General features: G+C 49.7%; 1 protein-coding gene across 2 annotated transcripts in view; it reads right to left on the bottom strand.

Annotated features, from left to right (window-relative positions):
* Positions 1-18,758, bottom strand: part of LOC126569422 (mycosubtilin synthase subunit C) — a 22,694-nt gene extending 3,936 nt beyond the window's left edge. Inside the window, exons 1-2 of one of the 2 annotated variants that reach the window (XM_050226499.1) lie at positions 18,134-18,758; positions 3,365-3,633 (exon numbers count right to left, since the gene is read on the bottom strand). In XM_050226499.1, coding sequence (XP_050082456.1) covers positions 3,365-3,494 — 130 coding nt within the window. In that variant the 5' untranslated portion in view covers positions 3,495-3,633; positions 18,134-18,758. Of the gene's footprint in view, positions 1-3,364; positions 3,634-13,284; positions 13,446-18,133 lie in introns of those variants that run through there. The other variant, XM_050226498.1, reaches the window with a different exon arrangement.
* Between the last annotated feature and the right edge of the window lie 5,091 nt (positions 18,759-23,849).

Below are 23,849 nucleotides of genomic sequence, written 5' to 3'. Positions count from 1 at the left end.
AGTGGCCCTTCCGATTTGGCACCTTTTGCGATTGGTACTTGACGCACACCCATGCTAGATAGATATTGGGCAATACATATGCACGATGAGTTCAGCGATCGTGCCAGTGATCCTCATTCAATGGCGCGAGTATCGCACAGGGCCCGCGTCCGCCATGAGCAGCAGCTGCGGTTGCAAAAAACAAGAAGGTGGTCGGTCTGCATCGTCAATGAAGAAAAGCAAAACCGCAGATGCCGCCACCGGCGCGGCGAGACCATGCGGCGAACCATGAAACACCAAACAAGCAGGCGGTCGGCCCACCTACCCACCGGCCCAGACCTTCGAGTGGTTGAGGGAGGGAGGGAGGGTACCGAAGGAAAAGCTCAAAGCCCGCAGACGCGATGACTTATTGTGGCGATGCGTTTTCCGTCCAGCGCACAAGGCAAGGCAGAAGGCAAGGCTGCGCCCCGCCCCGCCCGGTCTGTGTGTTCGCTTTTCTCGACCTTGAACTAGAATTCACGGTCCACGGATTTGGTAGACGCCCTTAAACGGGTGGGCCAAAAGCCAAGGCAGACAACGAGACGACCGTGTCGGTGTCGGTGTGATGCTCATGGGAAGGCAGTTTGGAAGGTGAACAGCCAAACGGTGGCTGCTAAAAAGGCCAATTGCCTTGCCTTGCTGGAACTGACTAACCGGCTGGCTGGCTGGCTGAGCTCTCTTATGGGGGCTCTCTATTGCCGGTTGCAGCTTGCAGTTACCGGACCCGCCTAACGTCGTACGTGTGTACTCAATAGCCATTGGCCATTGGCTTTGTGGTCCGAATGCGGACCAGCGGACCAGCGGACCAGCGGCCAACCAGAGACCATAGCGCCGCTAATGATGGTTGGTGAAAGGAAAGGCAAAAAAAAACGTATTAAACGAAATTACTCGCTCACGTGCGAGGCACGAGTTCGTGGGAGGGGGGGAACCATTTCGGTGGCTTTCGTGCTTTCGATTGCTGCACCACCGCGGGAGCCGCGCAGCGCCAGAAGTCGTCCGAAGCGTTGCCCGAAGAGTCCGTGTGCCGGTTCTTCAAGGTTACCGGTTATGCGGTTCTTACGGGTGATTGCAATCTCTTGCACCTGGGTGGGGAAGGAGGGGTGGTGTGAGTGGGTAATGATGTGGTGTTGATGATGGGGAAGGGGAGTTAGTGTGATAGTTGCTAGTAGTAGCACCAGCAGCACCAGCAGCATAGAAGGATGACGGTGAAGCAGCATTGATTTATGGGAGAACTTAGTACAAGCAGCGCCAGTCGTTGTCGTCGTGCAGGGCGGTTGGAACCTTCTTGTGCAGGAGATTGCCGTTGAACGGCCAATAATCTAGGTACGGTATTTTGATGTTACTCTTTAGGGCCCTTTTTCAAAATGGGAAAAATTTGCTGATCATACCAGGGGCACTGTTATCATTTTGATTGTACACATTACACTATCCTTCGATTATTTGGATATAATTTGCATTCTTTGCCATTTAGTGCTATTGCAAAAAATAATGCATCTGAGAGCTCGATGGATGTGAACAAGCATATTAAAAGACGGTACCAATGACGTAAAGATAATGATGTTCAGCTTGCAATAATGTTACACGCTTTAGAATGCTTCCTATTTCTCGCAAACGGTGTTAAATCGCTTTTTGGTGGAGCATTCTAGAGACAAAACAAAATTTGTGTTTCAGATGTTTTCTTCTTTTAATGAAATGATGAAAATAATGGATGTTGAAAATGATCTTCGCGTGCAACCAAGAACGGCTCTATTAAGGAAATCTAAACTGGGAAGAGAAGTCGAAAAAAAAGTTTTACAAAAATAGCACAGGCACCCGAATACCATTGCCTAATGTCGATTTATAAAAAAAAGGGCTGTAATAGCTTGGCAACAGAATGGTAAGCAAAAAACTTCTACGTTCCATAATCAGACGATTAGACATCCTCACCTAAGCCAACTCTCTTTCGGTCTTTGAGATTTGCAAACAAATAGCAAGCAATTTAGGCAATAAACGCGAAACACAAACAGAAGGATTTTTTTTTTTACGAAATGGAATGCTTTTCAATGTTGTGGTTGGTTGATAACAGCATTGGGCAAAGCGTGTTGGGTATTATTATTACTGCCCCACGAAATCTGCAATCATTTTGCAAAAGAAATCAAAAATGGAACAGCGGGTGCTATCAACGAGTTTGGGTTTCTTTCATTTGGCCATCTTTGAACCCAGGAAATCACCGAGACAGGCTTACTTTTTGTCTTATCAGACCGTATGCTGGCGTGTAGGTCAGCTGTGAGTATTTTCGCACGAGTGTTTTGACGTTTTTTTTTTGCACAAGTGTCTGCCCTGCTGTGCGCCGTTAATTAAAAAGAGTAAATAATCCCCGTCGGTCAACCGATGGTTTGAAATGTTCAGCAAAACAGTTTCAAGGATAGTTGTACTAAAGAAATGTGCTGATTTCGGTGTACGCTCATCGATTTTTCAGAGAGCGTAACTGTTAGTGATGGAATTGCACTTCCTTTTTGTATTCTAAAACCGTGTACACTGTATACGTGTACGCTTCATTGGTCTATTCATGAAACAATCAAAGCTACTTGCTTTCAAATCTCCTTTTAAAGTTAATCCAAAGTCCTGCTATGGGTTTGTTTCAATCCGTGGATGGAGAATAGTTATCGATCAAGACCATCATCAGGCAAGTTGGAAGTCAGTTGATTAAGGCACTGTCAAGGCAACAAGCATTCCAGTAGGTTGATTTATCTGTGCGATTTGATGTAGATATGTGCCATGAGCTAAACGCGATCTCATCAAGCAGCAACGTTGCCGTTGGTGATCCGGCAGTCACACAACAAAGGGGCAACACCGCCGGCAACGGTCTAGTTAAACACTGGCCACAACAATGTAGCTTCACCTTTGCCTCTGAGACAAAAAAAAAAGGCAGGCCCCCAAACATAACCTCATGCTCGAAGAGGCGGCGCAAATGGCCACTAACCGCATAACCGCGCGCGACCGCACAACTCCGACCGACCGACCGACCCGGCCCCGGCCACACTTAATTGCTCCGTAATGTTTCCCTTCCATTCCATTCGACTCAGTCCACCGTTCCGTCGGTGGCCGATGACAATGCAAAGGGAAATGCGGCGTGTAATTTGTGCATCTCTTGGCCGTGGCCTACAGTTGGCGCGTTAGGTTCTGCTTGCTTTTCGGGAAAACTGTCAGCCCCCTTTAATGTGCCGTGAACCGTCGATTCGCATTTGCGGTGGTGGTCCCGTTCTCGTCGTTCCGTTTGTCGTTCCAGTTGCAATGGATGGCCAATCGAGCCAATCGAGCGTAAGTAAACCCCGTTCGTGCACCCGTCGTGTGCGTCTGCGCTTACCATTGTACACGAGGGCCGTCTCGGTGCCGCAGAATTTGTCCACGTTCGCCTCGAAGGTGCGATGCAGCAAGGTCGGTACCAGCGATCGCATCTGGCCCTTGACGACGGCTAGCTGTGGAATGGAACCCATGGTGCTGACTGCAACTGCTGCTGGTGCACGAAATTGGCCAATCCGTTAGTGACGCTTCAGCTCTGCTTCGCTATTGGCTGGCCCTCCTCTTCCGTCCGTCCGTCCGTCCGTCCGTCCGATTGATCCTGGCGGCGATGATCTGTCAGGTTGAAAAATGACAAAAAAAAAGGGAAACGTGAGCAACACTAAATTAACCATCGAATGGCTCGACGACTCGACGAGCGAAGTGGCGGCTTAATGCGGCGTAACAAAATGTGACATTTTAATATCGCCATCCGGTACTACCGACAGCTCGTAATTGATTTGATTTTATTCTAGATATGAGTCCGGCCCCTCTCTCTCTCTCTCTCTCTACACACGTGGCACCACACTTTGTGCTTCGCGCGCGCAGAACCGCCCGGAGGTCGGACGAATCAAGCCCGCCTTCATCGTCGTTCCGTGCCGGTGAAGGCGAAGCGCGCGTGTGCTACACTTTCGGAGCAGTGGCACGCGCCAAACGTGCGACCGTCCGAGAGTAGCACAAGCAGGAGCAGCAGCAGCAGCAGCAGCAAGGTATAAGGCTGCCGGTCCGGTCCAAGGTTTCCCCCCTTTCCCCCCTCCCCTTCGTGATCGGTCGTGTTTTGGGGTGGATTTCATTTTCGTTCGCGATCTTTCTTCTTTTGCTTGTTCTTCGTCATCTGCTGGGACAGTTTACTCATTTCAGCTATCTTAACGCTGACCAATTGTGGTGGTGGTGGTGGTGGTGGTGGTGGACGAGTGACTACGGTGATCCAATTCACCCTGGGCGCGGGATCGTACAAAACACCGAAAGCGAGCGAGACGCTTTTCGGCATGAACTTGAACGTTGGGCCGGGGCCGGGCTCCAAGGCGTGTGGCGTTGCTCACATGCTGGAGGTCCCCCCGTGCCCCCCCCTGTGAGTGTTTGGCCTTTCAAGGACGCGAAGGTTGACCAGCTACCGGGATTGGCCGTTGGGAGGTGATGGCGGGTGCTTTTGCATCGATGGCACCAATGGCCGAGCCTTGGCCTTGTCCTTAGCCGCCAACACAACTGTACACCAAGTGACATTTCGGTACCCTTTTGTGGACCCCCCTTTCGAGTACTCATCCGTGAGAGTGTGGCAGCGAGAGGCCGCAAGATGTGAATGTGTTTTTTTTTTTGGGGGAAAACCTTGCCTGAAGAGGCAATCCTCCGGCCGGATGGCTGCAGATTCTAAACGGGCCCGTGTACGTTGTTCGTGACAGAACGAACGTGTCCTTCTAGCGGACACAAATAATCTAGGATCTTTAGGGTCTTTGTTCGGTTCGGACCAGACGGGCCCGTGGCATGATGCGGGTTTGCCACTTATCCGGGTCTCCTTGTTAACCTTGGCACAAGGCGACAACAAGTGGCGGCGGCGTCGCTGCGATAGGTCAGTGAGGGGCAGCACCGAATCTTTTGAAGCCATTCCAATTCGGTTGGCTGCTGAATGGCACGCGACGCACGTGCCTTTTGCTAGCTACAGGCCCGTTGTCGGTCCCAGCGCTAATGGAAAGCCCATTTCCGGTATCCACATCTCACGCCAAAAGCCATTTGCCCTTCCTGCCATCAACAAGGAACCATTCTCGGTGACACTAATTGTGCCACACACGCGCACACTGTCGGCACTCTACTGCCAAATGCAAATCGCAAAGCACTTGTCACAGTTGGGTAGCGAAAGGAGCGCACCGGGAGTCAGGGACACCACGGAGGGAGTACTCGTTCCCATCGGAAAGGAATTTGTCGTGAGCGCTACTCCAGTCAATCATTCAAAACAAATACCACCGATGGACAGCCGGAAGCGAACGGGCGATCTTCTCGCGGGAGCTGACGACCAGCGGAGATCGCCAGTGAAAGGATCTCCGGTCAGACTCCGACTGCGCTGACCTTCCCCCCCCCGGTGGTGCATCCCAAAAACGGTTCGAACCGGTTAGTGAAGGAGTCTTTCAACGTAGGGACTTCCACTTTTTGAGCTATATTTAGCTTATCCTCTCGGGGTGGTGGTAGCCGTCACAATGCCCTTGGTGGCCGCGGTTCTCCTGGACCTGGAAGCTGAAAGTGAATCGCGTGCAGAGATCTCCTCCCCCCCCGCGGCGTGTTTCATGGCAATATTTCCGGTACAACCGTGGCCGTTACACTGCCGCAAGTCGCAGACGTCAATCAGTTGCGGGGGGACAGGTTCTTCAGGTGCGCATGTCTTGGCGTGATCTTGCGCTGTTCTCCATCGTTTTTACGATCTTTTTGTTCTCGTTCCGGTATGCAATCACGTAATGTGGCTGGATGGCTGGCTGGGTGGTATGAAGCGGTACATTCCTACGGGGCTCGGGATATTTATACACAACGTATCCGCTCCGCTCCTGCACTTGAACTTGGTTGAAGGGCTTCTATTTTTAGCCGTAAAGTAGCTGCGAAGGTGCTTCGCGTAAGGAGACTGTACTAAAAGTGGATTCCACTTCTTGCAACAGAATGAATGATTGTTACTATCGGTTGAAGGTTGAAAGCTCGGAGGACAGGGGAAAAACATCATACGCAAGATGAAGGAAGCAAATCCCTGGGCGTTCTACCGGTTATTCTTGATTCTTGAATTCATTTTTACTGCCGAGGCCTTTGAACTATCGAAGCCGTTTGGTTTTATGGATTCGTTAAGCAAAAAGCAACTGACATGAGCTACTGGGAATAATAAATATTATTATGTTCATTTTTTTTTGTTACAACAAGTGGAAGTTACCAGTGGGGGGTAACGCAGCGAGCTTACACATTGTCTGTTCTTGCACTACTTGGTGAATATTTTAAAACATCAATTATAAATTGACATAAAAAAGTGTAAAGAATTCAAAAAAGAAACAATGGAAAAGAAATCTTGAACAATTTCCTACAACAAAGTACAATCCGTAAACACTAAAAATGAAACCACTCAACACTGAGTGATCTGCACTTGACTGACATTGACTCGTTGCATACAGTATGCAAAAAAAGTTTATCCACCCCTTACAAGCAATTTACATTTTCACTGATTTTCACACAGTATCACATATCAAACGTGTTTGTTTTTTATTCTTCTTTACTATGCTTTTTAAATTTTTCAAAAATATTTCCTAGAACCAAAGATATTACAAAAACTTTCAATCAAGGTACGAAAAGCACGCAAAACAAGTTTATCCACCCTCATATGTATTTCATTCTATGGTATTATACAGCTTTTACTCCACAATAATCAAATAACTATTTTTACTCTCAATTTCAACGATGCATTTCAGTTCGTTTAATCCCAAAAACATCTTTTGAGGCCTATTTTATGGTTTTATCGCCAAAAATAATGGAGTTATGCACCTAAGAAGCGTGAAGAAACGTGCTTTACTTACCTTGCTCGACTGTTTTTTTGTAATATCTTTGTTTCTAGTGGGTATTTTTGAAAAATTTAAAAAGCATAGTAAAGAAGAATAAAAAACAAAACTGTTGATATATGATAAACATTTTTGAGCTGGGAGTTTCCATGAAAAAGGGTGGATAAACTTTTTTTGCATACTGCAGATAAAAAACTAAACAGCTACAAAAACAAAACAGTTTCTTCAAAGAATGCCAACAATAAAGAAGGGGCCTCTCTTACTGTGCGAGAAAAAAAAACAAAATTCAAACACTAGACACTGAAATGAAGACGATCCTCCACCGTGCGATCAATGAACTTCAACCAATAATGATCAAGCAACCAGTGAGAGTGAAAACATTTCATAAACGTGAGGGATCTAAGCTGACCCAAACCACTGCAATTGACGGCGGCACATGGGGCAGACGCACGGATTGATGATGTTGTGCCGCTGCGCAACTTATTGCCTCAATTAGTTTGTTTGCTACCGGCCTTGTACGTCATTGGTTTCCATTGCTCCACGTGATGCCGTGCGCTGCCCGTGCCCGTGGCGGCATCCAAAATATGCTTCATCAGCTGGTTGGCCGGGTGGCCTACAGATTCGCAAATTCGTGTAAATAATTCGCCGCTTGATCGATCGATCGGTTTGGGGGCCAGGGGATGCGAATTATGTGCGGGTCCTCCTTGAGATCTGCGATGCTCCCACGGTTTTTGTTTTTGTTTCTCCGCTTCCCCTCCCCCCCCCCCCCCTTGTTTCCTTGGCCAGCAGCCAGTGCTGTGGTTGGCAGGAAATTTTAATTAAAAACCATTATCCTTATTTGCGTGCTCGCGGCAATGCTGCCGGCCATATGAGCAGCGACGCGCACACGAAGGGCACATTTGTCCCCGACAAACGAACGAACGAACGCACGCGAACGGATGGAGCGGCCGGATGGGAGCGGCAAATCCTCTCTCTCTCTCTCGTTGTGCCATAATTAGGAAGCGACCGATCGGCGGATCCGCATATTAAGCGCGAGAGCGTGGCAAGGCAAGGCCGCACCGTAACTGGGGCCTACTAGCGGGACTGAGCAGAGGCGAGCGCTAAGACCGTTTCTACACACAGCCAAAATTTGGCGGCTAAAGTCAAAATTGTCGGCAAAAGTCAAAAGCTCCATATAAAAAAAAAATGGTGTGTGTAGGGACGCTTGAAAAGAAGAACTTCAGAAAAACTACAGAATCATCGCGAAATAACTTTAACACACCTGCAAACAGCTTTTTTTAAAATATAATATGCTTTAAGCTGATCGGCAGACACATAATGCTGCACTCCAGTGTACGCCGTACCGTAGATGTAAATTTGTCTCCATCTGCCATTATTTTTTCCAAAATGTTGGAAAAATGAAGTTCTCTTTTTTTGACTTTAGCCGCCAAATTTTGGCTGTGTGTAGAAACTGTCTAATATTGAATGAAGCGCCGACGATCTTCGCACGACGCGGTAATTCAATTATCCACGGTCGCGGTCCACTTATGCTGCTGGAAGGGCCACGGATTGTCGGTGAATCTCAGTTAGGTTTGGCAATTCAAAGGCGGGTTTTTGTGCGAATGTTTACTGTTCGCAAACCGGTCAGATCAGAGAGGATGGCAAAAAGAGTGATGCCGGTGGCCGGCAAGGCAAATGTGTGTGGTGGAGGCCGGTCTGCCAAGAGCGCCAAACGTAAACACACCCAACCCAGGACCGGTTTGAGCAGGTGGGCCGGCATCCCATCAGGTTAACCACCGGCAACAAGCCACCATATTTCGCTCATTAGAAACCGCCCCGAGATTGTGACACTCGCCGGGTGGGGGGTGTTTCGGTGTTGCAAGCGGCGATCGATCGATCTTCATCGCAAACCACGCTGACCAAGAGTGCGAGCGAAAGAGTGAAGGAGAGGGAAGGGGGTTCGTCACTGAAGACTTGCCACGCGCACGTCTGAAACGATTAAGAGGGGTGGAGGTAGCAAGAGAACAAATCGAATTGATCGTGTTATGATCGATGAATAATTCATCCTTCGTGCCGACCGTTCTCGGGCCGGTATGTTGCTGTGGTATGCTTGTGTGACTTCGATTCCTTCATTACTGTTCGTTCCGATGTTTGATTTTCATTCTTTTTCACCCCGCCCCCCCGCCACTCATTCGCTTCCGATCCTCGAAGGTGCGACGAGAAACGAGTTATCAGGTGCTAGAAATCGAAGCTCGGAGCGCGGATCATAACTGGTGGCACGCGTCCGTGCGTGAGGTGCGTGTCCTTGCGCGAATCCGGCCCGACCACCCTTCGCGCAAGGGGAAGTCGAGCACGCGCGCTTGCGCACGATCGCACGTCCGGCACGCGACTCTCCTTCTTCGCGGCGAGGATGGTGGTGCTGCTCGATTTGCTGGCGGTGGTGGTGTTGGTGAAGGGTACGCGGCTAGGCTGGGTTTACTGAACAGGTGGAACGCCGTGGCCGTTTTAATCTAATTTTTTTTTTTTTTTGATGGATAAGCTTTGGCCCCATCATGATGGTGGCCTTGGCCTGTCACATGTGGACTGTTTTTGTGGAGCGTTTTTCGACAACAAACGGGAGAACCATGAAATTGGACCCTCGAAATCCTTCAGGAATGCCACATTGATCCAAAAACCCTTGACCTTGGCATTCACTACAGCACATGGCATGACATGAAGGGGCCCCTGGGAAGGTGTTTTCGACGATTCGGTGGTGCAAGGTTGATACGGCATTCCCTTTTATTATTTTACCCTACAAACCGCACAATCCGCGGGGTCATTCAACTTGAGAGCGATCCAGTTTTGCGGTTAAGATCACCGCACAGCTCCCTTCTATTCCGTTCCCGGGCAGCGAGAGAGAGAGACGGAGGGAGAGATGCTCAAGGACAACGATCGCAATCTAAGCGATGCCCGTTCGCATGTTGTTTGCCCGGTGCAATGGCTTCCTGCACTCCTGCACTGCGCACTATTCTATGACGAGAGAGAGGCGCGTGCTTGCGTGCGTGCCTTCGCCCCGCTAATGATGCTAATCGTGGAGCGCTTAATTGCTGCCTGACCCGCCCTGGCCCGGTCTGGCCGGTTTGAACTTTTGCATAAACACACCCGTTGGTTGGTACGCCCCCTCCCCCGTTGTCGTCGTCGTCGGTGGGTAATGATTTAATTACCAACGCTGCAAAAAGGTGCTGACTGGAGCGTTCTGCTTACTGATGACTTCTGGTCGGAAGCAATTAGCTCCGCAAAAACATCTTCATCCAATTTGCGCCACCGAGAGTGGCGTTCACGACTGTTCACGACCTGAGCAAACAAATTTGGAGGAGCACGAAACAGAGAGAGAGAGAGAAAGAGAGCGTTCATTGACGTAACGTGGAGTGTGCTGGATATGATTGATATCAAGATGCACAAAAACCACCCGGGGGGCGCTGGCCATAAATTAATAACTCGTACAATTATGCAACCATCAACAACAAACCCGTCATCGAGCACGTTGATTGGTGGCTAGGGAGGGGTGGGGTGCGAGTGCGAGCTCAGCCCGATAAGGGAAGCCCGGAAAGTTGCTGGAAACTGGACCGCCGACACGTGTTGCACCCTCCTCCGGGAGCTGTGGAAAGATTCAATTAATGCAAACTCCACTGGGAAGCAGCAGCAGGTGAACTTGATCTTGAACTTGGGGCGTGCGAGCGAGCGAGCGAGCGAGCGAACGATCAAACCCATCATCATCTGTCGCGCGATCATTTGCGTGAACGCGTGGCCAATCCGTCGTTACTGCTTTTGTATTTATGGGTCATTCCCAGTCCCCGGAGCGCGATCAGCAAGCGCAAGCGAGTAGATGATTCGCACCTATGACTATGCCTTGTTTGAATAGGGTGAAGAGCATTCCATTACTCATGGCCGGGAATGGTATGCCACGAGCGAGGGGATCCCCCTCACCACAACAATACGCGCTTCTACTGAGATAAAGGAAAGGTACGGCGCGCGCTCCGCTCTGCTCTGCTCATTGCACGCCGGCTTATTTGCATTTAACGACGACGAATCATTGCGATCCTGTCGCGGCCACTGTTGATCTGTTGGGGGTTTTCCCTCGCCAGGGGCTGCGAACTCATATTTCACATGCTGCGGAATTTCCGGGCGCCGGGTGATTCCGATTCCTTTCTGGTCCGACTTGGACCGGGTGAGTGGGCGTGCGAAACGTGGTGTGTGAAAAGTAAACGCGAGTCGCGAAATTGTTTATTCTGTACGTTATGTTTGTGAGACATTCTCTCATTGTGAGAAAGTTTGGTCCACTGTGGACAAATGTTCGTAATGATCCCTCTGAGGTTCTACGCACAAGACGGAAGTGAACCTAGAAGAGACCTTCTATTTGGCCTCCACCGGGGGTCGATCGCCGGTTATTGTGATCGACATTTATCATCTAAACCGCAAGGCCATCCGATGCGGTCGGAACACACTTGCTGCTGAGTTTGTTTATTTGTACAACAAGGCGGTGAGTTTCAAGAGCTAGAGGGACCTTCTTAACCAACGCACAATTCATCAACGAGCAGTGATCGCGCAGATGATGGATGGATCATTCAGATTAACCGAAAACATAAGTCATCGAGCCAACACACGCTGCGTGTTGACAAAAGGTTGTCATTGTTTGTTTTTTTGCCATGGAGCAAAGGACAGGTACATGAAGATCTGATTGTTTGTTTGTTTTTTATGCGCTGCTCGTTGTCAAGATCATCTCCAGTATAGTGTAGCACTAAGCACTAAGGAAAAGGTGTGTTTAAATAAGGTTCCGGGGGAGTAGTTTTCCTTCGCTGAGGGTGCGAAAATTTGCATCTCCCTGCATTGCACCGCCTATATAGTGTGGGACTAGTGCCGGTGACCGAGGCACCGCATCGCTCACGCTTTATTCAGGTCACCTTATTCGATTGTGGCGAGCGAGTGTAATTGCTACCCAAATTGGGTCGCGTAATTGTTGCGTTTCGTTGTGCATGATGAGTTTCAAGGGTGCAAAAGGGGCACTCGGTGTGCCATGTTGGGATGTTGAGCAATTGACGTCTCTTTTGAAGGCAAGTGGATGCTTCAACAGCAACGAACCGATCGATGCCTATGACGCAAAGTTGTCTTCGTTTTTGATGCATTCAGATCTATGAGCAATGTTATCGAATTTTACTGATGAGGAGTCAAACTTGGCAAAGAAGAATGTGAACTAACTAACGGACGAACTGAGAAACTTTTAACAGAACTGTCAAGAATCTGGAATATGGAATGAATGGACGGAGTACCGTAACTGAAGGGCATCAATTGATCATTCGCAAGGCACGCACTTCTTTCTGGAGTGGGCGATCACGTCAGACAAACGCTGCTACCTAGCCACCAGCAGACAAGCACCGCGTTTGATGGATAATATCTCTTCTGCATAAATCGAAACGATAAGAATCCGTGGACATTTGCATAAACCATGCACACCGCTGCGACAGTCAACGCATCACAATCACTCCGTCCTCCAGCTGTTACGATCGAAGCGGTACTGGCAGAAGCGCGATGACAATAAGCCCCCCCCTCCCAACACTATAAACCCTAGCCGCTAGGGCCAGTGCCATTCGATGGAATTCAATTCGCACATTAATCATCCCGTTGTTAACCAGCACCAGGTCGATCTGGCCGAGAGGAGAACGAATGGAAAGGCACTGTACAGATTCTAAGATCGAGTGCGAGTGAGCTACTGAACAACGGCCGAACAAACACTAGGTTCCGGTCGATCGATCGATCGATCAACGAGATCGTGCGCCGTGCCGGTGCACCGTGTGTCAAACAATGTTGCTACCGTGTTGCTACCGTGGTGGCCGCTCCACTAATCAGCCAGATCGCACCGCCCTCCACCGCTCGCTCTTTCGCTTTTTTGGCGGCAACATAATACGCGGCCAACGTACGGTTGGAATCGGTGCCAATTACGACTCGCTGCTGCTCGCTGCTGCTGCTGCTGCTACGCTATCTTGCCACACTCCACGGCAACAAACGGACACGAGATCACGTCTAAATTGATCGTTCGTGGTAGGGAAAAGGAGGAAGAAGCGACTCAGAACATCAACAATGCTCTTTTTCTGACGTCGTCGTCGCCGGTGCGACAATTCCGATCGACGTTGAATAGCTTTGATTGGAATAAAGTGAAATTGATGCCGGTCAAGAGCGCAATGGACGAAGCAACACCGGCACCAGCTCCACCAGCACCAGTTGTAGCTCTTGCGCGCGAGTCAAGTACGCGAGCACTTGGCTGGCAGCCAGCCAGCAGCGCAACCGCGGCACATCATCTGTTGTCACAATGACAAACACTTCGGAGAGAAGAGGGTCCCCTTTTCGAACAGACAGCACTCACTCACGTTCACTCGCTGACACGTTACACAACAACAAAACCGTAGCGAAGACTCACCTGACGTTGTGCTGTTGCGATCTTGCAAATCTTTTTCTTCACTTGAAGGATCTGGCTTGATGGCGCTCGGTACGCGGGTACTAACTGCTGGAGTGCACACAGTCCTCTAACTCTCAAGATCTCGATCTACACTCGACGAAGTGGCCACTGCAAGTGAAAGCCCCGGTGGCCGATCATTTCGCTAAGTATGCGCTCTACCGTGCGTGTTGCCTGCCGGGTCGCTATCAAAAGGTCCCTCCAACCACCATCCCTCCGCCGTCAGATCGCGTCAGACGTCGTCGTGCTCGCGTTCTAATCGCGAAAAAAAACCCCTCCCTTCACCAGCCATGGCACGGATTGCGATTGCGGAAAGTACCGCACTGGGGTCAGTGTGCACAAACGGCATCGCCAAGATGCCGATTACCTCAGACGCATATTTAGTTGGATTGATCCCCCCTCCCCCTGCACGATCGATCGAGAGAGGGTGGGATTCACCGCGTGCAGGGCGTGAGCTCTCGATCGCCATCACCACCGCACGCCAGTGACCGTCAAAGCGATCGCGGAAGTGACGATTCATCAGCAGTAGCGATCCATTGATGAATGATGATGAGTTGTGGGGAAAGGAGGGTGGAAGAGGGAGGGGATGTTGATTGAAATCTTCCAAGATAGAAGACAGTCTGCCACGGTGCGGTGGGAATGTTCCGGTTCGATTTCCCCCTTTTTTCGCACGCGCCACGTGGCCACCCATGAATGAATGAATGGATGGGATGGGATGGATGCCTGCTGGTGCCGAGATGCACCTGCGTCAGATTGAATCAGTTTTGAACCACGCGAGGGGTGGCCAATGGATGGAACATTCTTGGCGTGCTGGATTCATGTTCCTTGGCACGTCGGTATGTTTCTCTGTCGAAGCGCTCGATACAAGCCCTTGAAAAGCGAACGTGCCATGTTGACCGCTGCGCGTTGACCGCTTAAGGGACAGAGCGAGAGCAAACCGCTGGTCTGAGTGAGGGGTGCCTACGGTTGGCCAGAACCTTGAGTCTTACAACGCACGCAAACCCACGCGGCTCGCGCGGGATGCATCTTCCCTGTGCACTTCCTTCCTTCGCTTGGTGTGTCCTCCATGGCTAGGACATGGCTTCCGGTTGCCCGGAACAACATTCCACCTACAACAGTGGCAGCGAGCGGAAGGTTAATAACCGGAGCACAACCCTGTGCCCCATTATTGTGCCTCAGCGGGCGGAGGGAGGTTGTTGTTGCACGATTTAATGTGCTGCATTCAGTTCCGCCCCCCCCCCCCCCCCCCCCCCCCCCCGGTCGGGCTGGCCGCCTGCGTATCATGCGTGCGTGAGCAAAAGAGATAAAGTGCTGGTCTGCAATTTAAACACCTAGCCGCTTATTAAACACTGGCTGCTCATCTGTTTCGTTCTACTTCCTGGTACGATCTCGAGACGACTACCAGAGAGACCATTTGTTTGCCATTTGTTTTTGGTTTTAGTTTTGGGAACTGGTTTAATGTTCTGGGGGTTTTTTTTTCTTCTGGCAAAAGCGGAATGTTTGTGATTGATCCTTGCTGTTCCAGGTGACAATGGATTATGTCGAGCGGAACCTCAACCGCAGGCACACCTCCCCAAATTCACAGTCGCTCGGTGGTGTTCGCGTGCCGTGGAGTGCCTCTGATTGACCTTTTTTTCCCCCAGCCTCTTTCCGCCCCGGGACGAATCACGTCACAGTGTGTGGTGCCGCATCGAGACCGGTAATCGATCATTAAACAATTAACGTTTGCTTTAAAATTCAAATGGCCACTAGGCCCGATCGAGAGTCGCACGAACCGAACGGTTTCGGTCACAGGCACGCAGCGCCAGCGGCTTCACGGAACAGTGGGCCGTAGAATGGGACGCGGTCGCTCGCGCTAAGAAGCTTGCACCTCCTCTTCGCCTAAGGCGTGCTGTGTTGATGAAGACGGTTCTAGTCGATTCTGGCCACCGGCTAATGACGGGTCAAGCTTAATGATGAGCTCGAGCCACTCGCTGGTGGCGGTGGTAGGCAAGTTGAAAGGTAGCCACCAGGGGGGCCTATAGGCTGACCGCAATATGAACACCAAAGCCAAAGAGATTGGATGGTGATGGACGGACACTCTACAAAGTTGCTGGAAAAACTCAGCGTTTGCGTTTGCGTTTGCGCTGGACTGTCACGTTAATCGGCACATCGGCATCGGTGCGGTGGTGTCCTTCCCTTCGCTTCAAATCAAATCGCCACATGGTGATCATGTCGATAGTGTCGGGCAGGTAGTTATGGTATAACAAGTTAATTAAACTGCCTGGTACACCGCTAAATGCATTCGCTACCGTTTGTTGAGCACCTGAGTTTGTTGAGTTTGTTGTAGCAGCAGCAAAGCAAGCAGCAGCGGGAAGGCTGGCGCTTCTGGAGGATTTCCATCCATCAAAAGCTACTTTAGCCGTCATGTATCCTGATAAGGAACCGGTGTGACAATGGTGAAACCCACGCCACCGGTGTGACGCCAAGGAAGGTGTAGAATTAACCGGTGACACTGAATAATGTATAAGTGAGCGCATCGGAGGACATTGTGGCAGGCCTGGTGAAGGTTCTGGAATGAATTAAGGCGCCTGGAGGGTTAGTTACAGTCCCTGCGAACTCCACTTGTTACATCGGAGTTCCGCGTAGGAATCTACAGCCTATTATTTTATTTATCTACATTCCATCGACTATTTGTGTGACATATATACAAGTACATTGCTGAATGTATTATGCCAACCATAAAACTCTAGGCAAAGTATTTCATTTTTTTATCTTTTTGTATTAAAACTCGACAAAACCTGTTAAGGTTTTCTAAAAGAAACAACTTGTGGCATCAAAGGGATCAGTACTAACGTAGTACAATGCTGTTAAGCTACGTGGACGGAATGTGAGGAATGAAATGGAATTGAATGGATTAAATCAATAAAACTAAATGCAATGCTTAAAGTAACAACTGCATCCTGTATTTTAGAAAGGCAACTTTGATCCATGTTCGTGCTCGTGCAAAAATCAGTTCAATCCAAGGCCTTACCATTGCATATCTGAACTTAGTGTGCCAATTAGCATATGAATAAATTCTAACGACTATGATGCTATGCTAGCTTATGGTCTCATCGTGCCATTTATGTTAAGATGCGTTTATAATTGCCTTTCATGTTACTGTCACTTCTCTTGCAATTCAAGACCCTTAGATAAAGCATAAAGTGATTGCACTGCTCGGTCAAAATCAAGTGTTTTCTCTAGGACACCTGATCCTGATTGAAAGCAAGAACAGCTTGCATAATAAATAAGACTTCATCCAAAAACAGGTTCCAAAAGCTAAAAGTTGTGGAAATGAAGCAAAAGGTCTACGTGAAGTTAGCTTTTCGTGAATCATGAACGATTAAAAACAAGTGTAAAACCTGTTTAATTAGGCCCATTCCAGCCCAAACTTTGAATATGGTGGGATTTGATAGGTTTGGTGCACAATGAACCATTACAAAACAAAACAAAAATAAGGAATCTTAAACTCAATGGCTATAAAACTGTTTGAGCCGTTCTTTCCCAACCAATCCGGTGAAAAGAAGATAAGAGATATGAACAATTTATTTCGCAACATAAAAGCGATCGACTGTTTTAACTGTTTCTACATTCAAAAAAGGAAAAAACAAGAGTGGTAGAAAGAATTAATTTTACGGGATACGAATTAATCAATGTATCCTTTTATTGTATTGCGATGTTAACAAAATGAAATTAGTGGCATTGATTTATCATCAAGAGCCATTTTATTCGTTTGGTCTAAGGAACTAGGCACATGCACATTATTTATGCGCTTTATTGCTTGAAAATTTGTAATTTTTCCCACTCATTTTATAATGATCTTCGTTTTGAAAGACAGGGATTAATAAGTAATTACGTAAGGAATGATCACACGAACTACTCTGAGGTTAATTATGATGTAGCCAGAGATGACAAAACTCTTGTACAAATCATATAAAACGATTCAATGCAACAACAATCAATGATCATGATCATTGTAATGTGCTGGAGTGAATTTTAATCTCAGAGTCACGGCTTAACGTCGACAACATGATGTCACAGATTATCGTCAGAATGTCGGAGCTCATTAGATAAGCAGTATGTCTGGCAGTTTTAATGCTACAAGCTATGAGCCAATAAAATCAATTACCATCTTGCTGATTTACAATTAATAAACCTCAGTGCCAATCGTGTAAGTGTTCGATCATTGAAGCTGATCCCACAACTTCGTACTCTCCGCGCAGCCTGACCGGTTATCGTACAAAACGATAACATTCCCGCCTATGGATGTGCGTTTGTTTGTTTTCTCGGAATCCCACCACAACAGGGGTGCTCCATCGCAACGCAATAACGTAGAATCTTAGCTTTCCATCGGTGGCTCGGTGGCGCTGAAACTGCGAAAAAGTGCCTTCCACCCCACCGCCCAAAGTTCCCAAGGATAGGCGCGAAACGGGGACGCGCGAACGCGAACACAATAGCACAAAATCCATTAGCACCAGATATGTCCCTTTGTGCTGCTACTGGACCTGGTACTGGTGGCCTGGCCTGGCCTGGCCCCAGATTGCCCTTCGGAAAGCGTAACGATCGAACGGCAGCGGCACAGATTGGATTGCAATGGATGGCAATCTATGCCGCCGTGCACTGTGGCGGACCGTGGTGTCATTGGAACCCCCCCCCCCCCCCCTTCCCACCCCCTTCGAAGTGCCGATACCAATCGTCAGCATCTCCGACGTTGGGAAAAACCGAAACACAATGGTAGCACCTAAGCACGCTGCTTAGAACACTTTACTGGCAGTACTTGGCTTGCACTTACATGACGTTTGTAGTATTTTCCGCTTCGGATCGCTGGTCTGTCCACGTTTTCTCCAGGTGGGCTTTTTTTGCTGGTCTCCTGGTGTTTTTAAGTGGTTCTGGATCGAGTTCTCACTAAGAGTTTAGTTGCATGTGACCGCGGGAATGTTTATCAGTTCTTTCGGCCAGTTCTTAAGCCACGAGAAAGTAGAATAATGCGAGGTGCCGTGTTTTTTTTTGTTCGTGTCCAAATCGATACTCTCTGATCACTTTAGCTACACTTGCTTCCGGCACGATCTGCACTGTTCTTGCAGCCACTTTCTCGTCTGCTTCTTGGTTGCTTGTTTTTTTTTCTCCACCACTGCGCACGCACCCACTAACTCAATTCCCAATCACGGTATCCACAGACATACAAACGCACACAGACAGACACTGCACTGGGCTTGTGTTTTTTGATCACGGATGATGGACACGCGTCTATTGCTTGTTGGCAGTGGTTTGGCACTGAAGAAAAGTGGCGTGAAGTTGGAATGGGGTGAGGCGCAAGGGGCAAATAGCAACAACAGCAACAAGTAGAAAGGACACCGGCAACAACGGCTAGACAGCTTCGCACAATCCTCCTAAGCTGCTGCGCTGTGGACAGTTTTCCAAACCGAACTAGTTGACTCCGAACGATCGGCCATAGCTTTTTATACCCCGAGCAGTGCGCGCACTGCCGGGGGGCCGCACAAACCGATCGCTCGGTCGGCGGCGACCGTTGCGAACCTCGTTCGAACACGATCGCGATCGTTTAGGGGGGTGACCGGCTGCTGCTGCTGCTGCTGCTGGGCGCTGGTCATTCGTTCGCTGACGATGCTTCGGTTTCGAGTGCATCGCGCGCTTGCTACCGAGGATCTGCCAGCAGTTTCCGTTGGAAGGGATTAGGCCCCAAGAATGGGGCGCGCACACTTGGGGGACTCACCCCCCCCCCGTCCCGGTCAGAAGTCACACGATTCGGCATCTTGCACCGTCTCGGTTCGCCATTTCGCCGGTGGTTCCGTCGGATCTGCAGCACTTTCCGGATGCAGTCGCCGCGATGCAGCACAATTTGTGCACATTTTGTATCCTCTGCCGCGACGCCAGCTAGCGACGAATGTTGTGCGCACATTTAATTAATATTAATTCACTCTTCATCTAGAAATAACCTGCCAGATGTCAGTGTCAGTGCCGCGAGTCACAGGCGCCGGGCCTGGGAGTGAGATGGAGGCGCCTGTCACGGGGTAGCCAGCAACTAGTAGAGTCGGGCGTTTTAGAAATGTTGATCAGACGGTCTAGTGACTGCCTGGACCACCTGATCCGGCTTGACAGTCGGCACAGAACACGGGCTCACATTGGGCATTTGACATTTACACCTCATTGGCTGGCTCATTGGCGGGCTGGCAGTTCTCTTATTTTGTCATTCTAGAGTCCGGCCCTGGGACTGCCTCGGGCGTGACAATAGGGGCGGACGAAGGTGAGCCTTTTATGACTTACTTTGGGGCCTTTGGGGGGGACCGGACACAACTCCTGCACCTTCTTCTGCGCAGATCGACTGGATTCCGATTGTGAGCGTTCACGATAGGTTGATTGAAATCTGTCCCTCCTCCTCCTCCTCCTCCTCCTCCCCACACGCACACGCACGCACACATATTACTGTCACTGAGAGTCGTCCGGTTCCGGCGTCATTTGCATTCGCCAGCCAGCCGTAGCCAGCCAGCTGGTGCTGTTGTCGTCGATGATAAAAAAAAGAAACACAGAACACTGCGTCGTGGCCAGCAGCAGCAGCAGCAGCAGCAGCAAAACACTCGATCACTAGTATGTTCCTGTGTTGCGGGAAAATAATGAACATTGATTAATGGAATTAAATCCCTCTCTGGGGTGCTGGCTGGCTGGCTTGGGAATGACCGGGACCGGGTGATGCAATGAATCAACGGGGCTAGGGCGATAGGGCGCTTCATCGCTTCGGTAGCCCATTGTGCGGGCGTGTTGGTATCTGTGGAACACGATCTATCGATCCTCGAACCCCTCGAGCGGAGATGGGGTACGATGCGATGTGTCTGGCTTCCTGGCTTCCTCTACTTACATAATGCATTGTGAACTTAAGTAAGCTGTTCCTCTATTGCCCCTTAATTGCCACGGTGCACGGTGCTCCTCGCCCTTGCGCTAATGGTAGAAGAACGATTAAGTTGCGCTCTGCGTTCGCGAGTTCTGTGAGTGGCAAAAATGAAATCATTTGATGTAAAGTTCCATCAAATGGTGGTTCTGCACCACACTAGGGGAAAGGTTTGCTGGCGCTCAAACTCTGGCTCGGTTTATCAATGACCTCTCGCCCGTGTCGCCAAAAGCCGTTCTTCAACACACGCGCGCTGATTAGGCCGACATGGCCGACGATGTTGTGGGTTTGTCCTTGGTACCAAGCGTGAGCACTCGACGAGAGACAACAATAATCTGCGCCTGCCCGGAGGATCCATGCATAAAGGCGTAAAAGATTGTTCTCGATCTGGCTTGTCTGCATTCCAGTTCTGCATTCTAGCCCCCTCCCGAACTCCACTCCGAAGAGAGCGATCTGCTCAATGCCGAAGAATCCTTCCGTGTGTTTTTGTTGCTTGTCCACTTTGGAAAGGCTTGTTGTGGTCGAGGTGTACAGCCGAGTGCATCGACAGCGTTCTTCCAGCATGTTCCTTTCACGGTTCACAGTCGAAGCAGCAGCAGCAGCAGCAGCAGCATCATTGTTGGTCTTTGCATCGTGCTGGTATCGTAAACACGAATGGCAAAGTACAAGCTGCATGAGTGGTTCCAGTTGTCCAGTCCAGGCGCGTGGCGTCTAGGAGGGGATGATGCAATAAGATGGCTTGATTGCTTAAGACAATCCGAAGGAACGGAACGAAAGCTTCCGAGGATCGATCGGGGGATAGCGGATTGGAGATATAAGTCCAGAGTTAATGAAGCTTTGCTACTCCGTTCTTCATCCGTGGTTGGTCCTCTCTTCTGGCCATTCAGAAGCAGAAGGAGAATTGCAAAATAGAAGGTACGAGTGACGCTTGCACTCCCTCGGCTATTCATTGTCCTCTCAAACAAGTATCAAACAAGGAAGCGATCCAGTCCAGCGATCAAACGCCACCGAACTGGTCCACTCTACTCGTTCGTCCTTTCAGCTCACTGTAACCTCGCACCGAACTTGTCTACCTCTTGTTCTCTTGTTAGACTGAAGAGTGGTTTTTATCTGTTCTGTTTTTTGCTGCAATCGTCCATTTTTTTTTCCCCCATCTTGTTCTGTCATTCTTGAGCGAAAATCATTGTTTACACTTGCACGTGATCGCGCGTATATCTGCCTACACACGCACCCATTATCCAGTTTGCCACACATCCTTCAAACCAGCTCCATTCCGGTTCTGTGGCCGAGCGCGCGCGCGCGTGCGCGTGGCACATTTGGCAATGACTAGGACGTTTGGGTAAAGGATTTGTGCGCTTGGCTTGAGCTTGATCGATATCGGAAGCGGAATGCCGCACCCGCTGACAGGCGGACGATCTAAAAAGTGATCGCACTCGAGAGGGCAAAAAAAAAGGTGGCACGCGGAATAAAGTGGATTCTACCGGGAGCGGCCATATCCACCTAGTGCCAGCGCATGCTGCGAATGAATGTCATGCTCTTTTGGTGCTACGGAAGGAGTTACTCCTAAGCAGCATAATCTCAGAAGGCTGGTGTTAGCGAATGCAAATTGCAACCACGTACCATGAATTCAACTTCACAAATGCTGCAATCATTATTAATCAAGCTTCTTTTGGATACTTTTCCTTTCCGGTTAAAGATAAAGTAGCATCCATATAAAAAGTTCGTGAAGCAACGCACTGTACACCCTAGAGTACGGTGGGTTTTGTGAGTCCATTAATTCATGCGGCTAGTAGACGGATTGTTAATCATGATGACGATCATCATGATGATGATGGTCAGGTGGCCACGCGCCAGTTCCACGCTCTACACGTTCCTCGTTCGTCATGTTCTCTTTCGACCCGTTCTGGGCACACACAAAGCGGAGGGTTAAAAAATTAGTGCGCAAAAAATAGTAGAGCCACAACAGGTGAATAATTAAGAGCAATCGAGCAGTGCGAAACACGGCCCACGGCCCTACCTCGCATTCGCTTTCCGGATTGTTTTTTTTTTTTTGTGAGTCGCGTTTGGCGCACGCCATAGAACACGACGGACTCGCTTGTTGTTTTTTTTTTAACCAGTGGATTTGGAAGTGGAAGGAAGTTGATTGAAATTTGATCACTCTCTGGTCTGCTTTGCACTCCTAAATGACTTGTACACTCGACTGTTGACTGCCAAAAACCGGCTAATATCACTTGGGAGTCGACCGCGGAACTTATTCCACTGTGCTCGCCCGCTCACTCGCTTGTTCTCCGTTCTCCGCTGCCCCTCGGGGAAGGTCTTGCACTCCGTATCGATAAATAATCGCGGATCTATGGAGCGTGTTCAATCACACGCGGTTCTAACCGGTCAACGGCACCGAATCCATCAATCAATTGCGTTTGTGGCGACATTTGCGTACCTTCTGTTGCTTCTGTAAAGGGCCATCGCCCCCCGTGAACGCTCTCTGCTCGGGTGGCATTAGTTAGTAAGCAGCAGCAGCAATATATTAATATGTTGTTGTTGCTGTTCCGTTGCTGGACAATGGAAAGGGGCAGATTCCTAATCCTCTCCGACCCTGGCTTGGTGGTGGTCAAGTCGTGGCGTGTGCCAGGCACACGTTCAATCGGCGTGAAATCGGGTTTTTGGGGGGTTCGCCTGGTTTGCCATTTTCGTACTCCACAACAGCAACCGGCCCAGTAGTAATTTAGCAATCCGGCTGTGAATAGCGCTGTGAATGTGGATTTGCAATGACGGTCGCGGCTTTTTTTTTGTTGTTATTCTTCGTTTTTGTTTTGTCTCTGCCTTACCTTCCTGACCTTGTCCCTGGCAGCTAGCCGTGAAATCAACGACTTAACACCGGCCACCGTGCCCCACCGAGATGTGCCTGTGTGCCACGTTCGTCGGTAGCCGCTCCCGGTGCCTTGTCCGATGTCCTGTTATGCTCCCGCCAAAATGGGAGTTCAGTCAACATTTCATGGCCGCTCGATTCTCGTTCACCAATCGCCGAGCCAGTGGAATGCAGTTTCGGGAAGTCCCAGCACGCCAGTACGCACCCGCTGCCTGGCGTTAATTACTAAATGATGTGGCCCCCTTTTTTTCGGAGGTCACTCAGCAGCACGCCGACAACCGCGGAGAGAGAGAGGGGCTCGGGGCTCTACGAAAGGCCGTGCTGGTCACTAGTAGACTCTACTACCGTTCCTGGTTTTATGGAGGAAGCTAAACCGAAGCGGAACGTCGTAAACCCAGGTGCACGGCATGTGTTAAGGGTGTTAAGGTCTTGTGGTGCCTCGAGAACAATGGCGAGCAGTGACTCGCTGTGCGTCCCTAGTGTCCGATTCTTCGCCACCGCGAAAACCCTCTTCGCGCCATTCGGCAGAAACGCAAGGGCAAGCCAGTGTCCGTGTAGGAGCGCGCGATTCGGTTGAGCAGTTTTATGATGCGCCTTCGGCTTGGCGCGTGCTGCCACCACTGGCTTATGCTCGCACCCCCCCGCACCCCCATTCCATGTCAATTTGGCAAAGGAGCGCCTCGCTGCGTGAACGGTAAACAACATCATCATCATCGGCAGCAGCATCATCATGATTATCCC

The sequence above is a fragment of the Anopheles aquasalis genome, chromosome 2, assembly GCF_943734665.1.
Source record: "Anopheles aquasalis chromosome 2, idAnoAquaMG_Q_19, whole genome shotgun sequence".
NCBI lineage: Eukaryota > Metazoa > Arthropoda > Insecta > Diptera > Culicidae > Anopheles > Anopheles aquasalis.
Note: the sequence above shows the minus strand (reverse complement) of the source record. Positions and strands in the feature narration are given on the sequence as shown.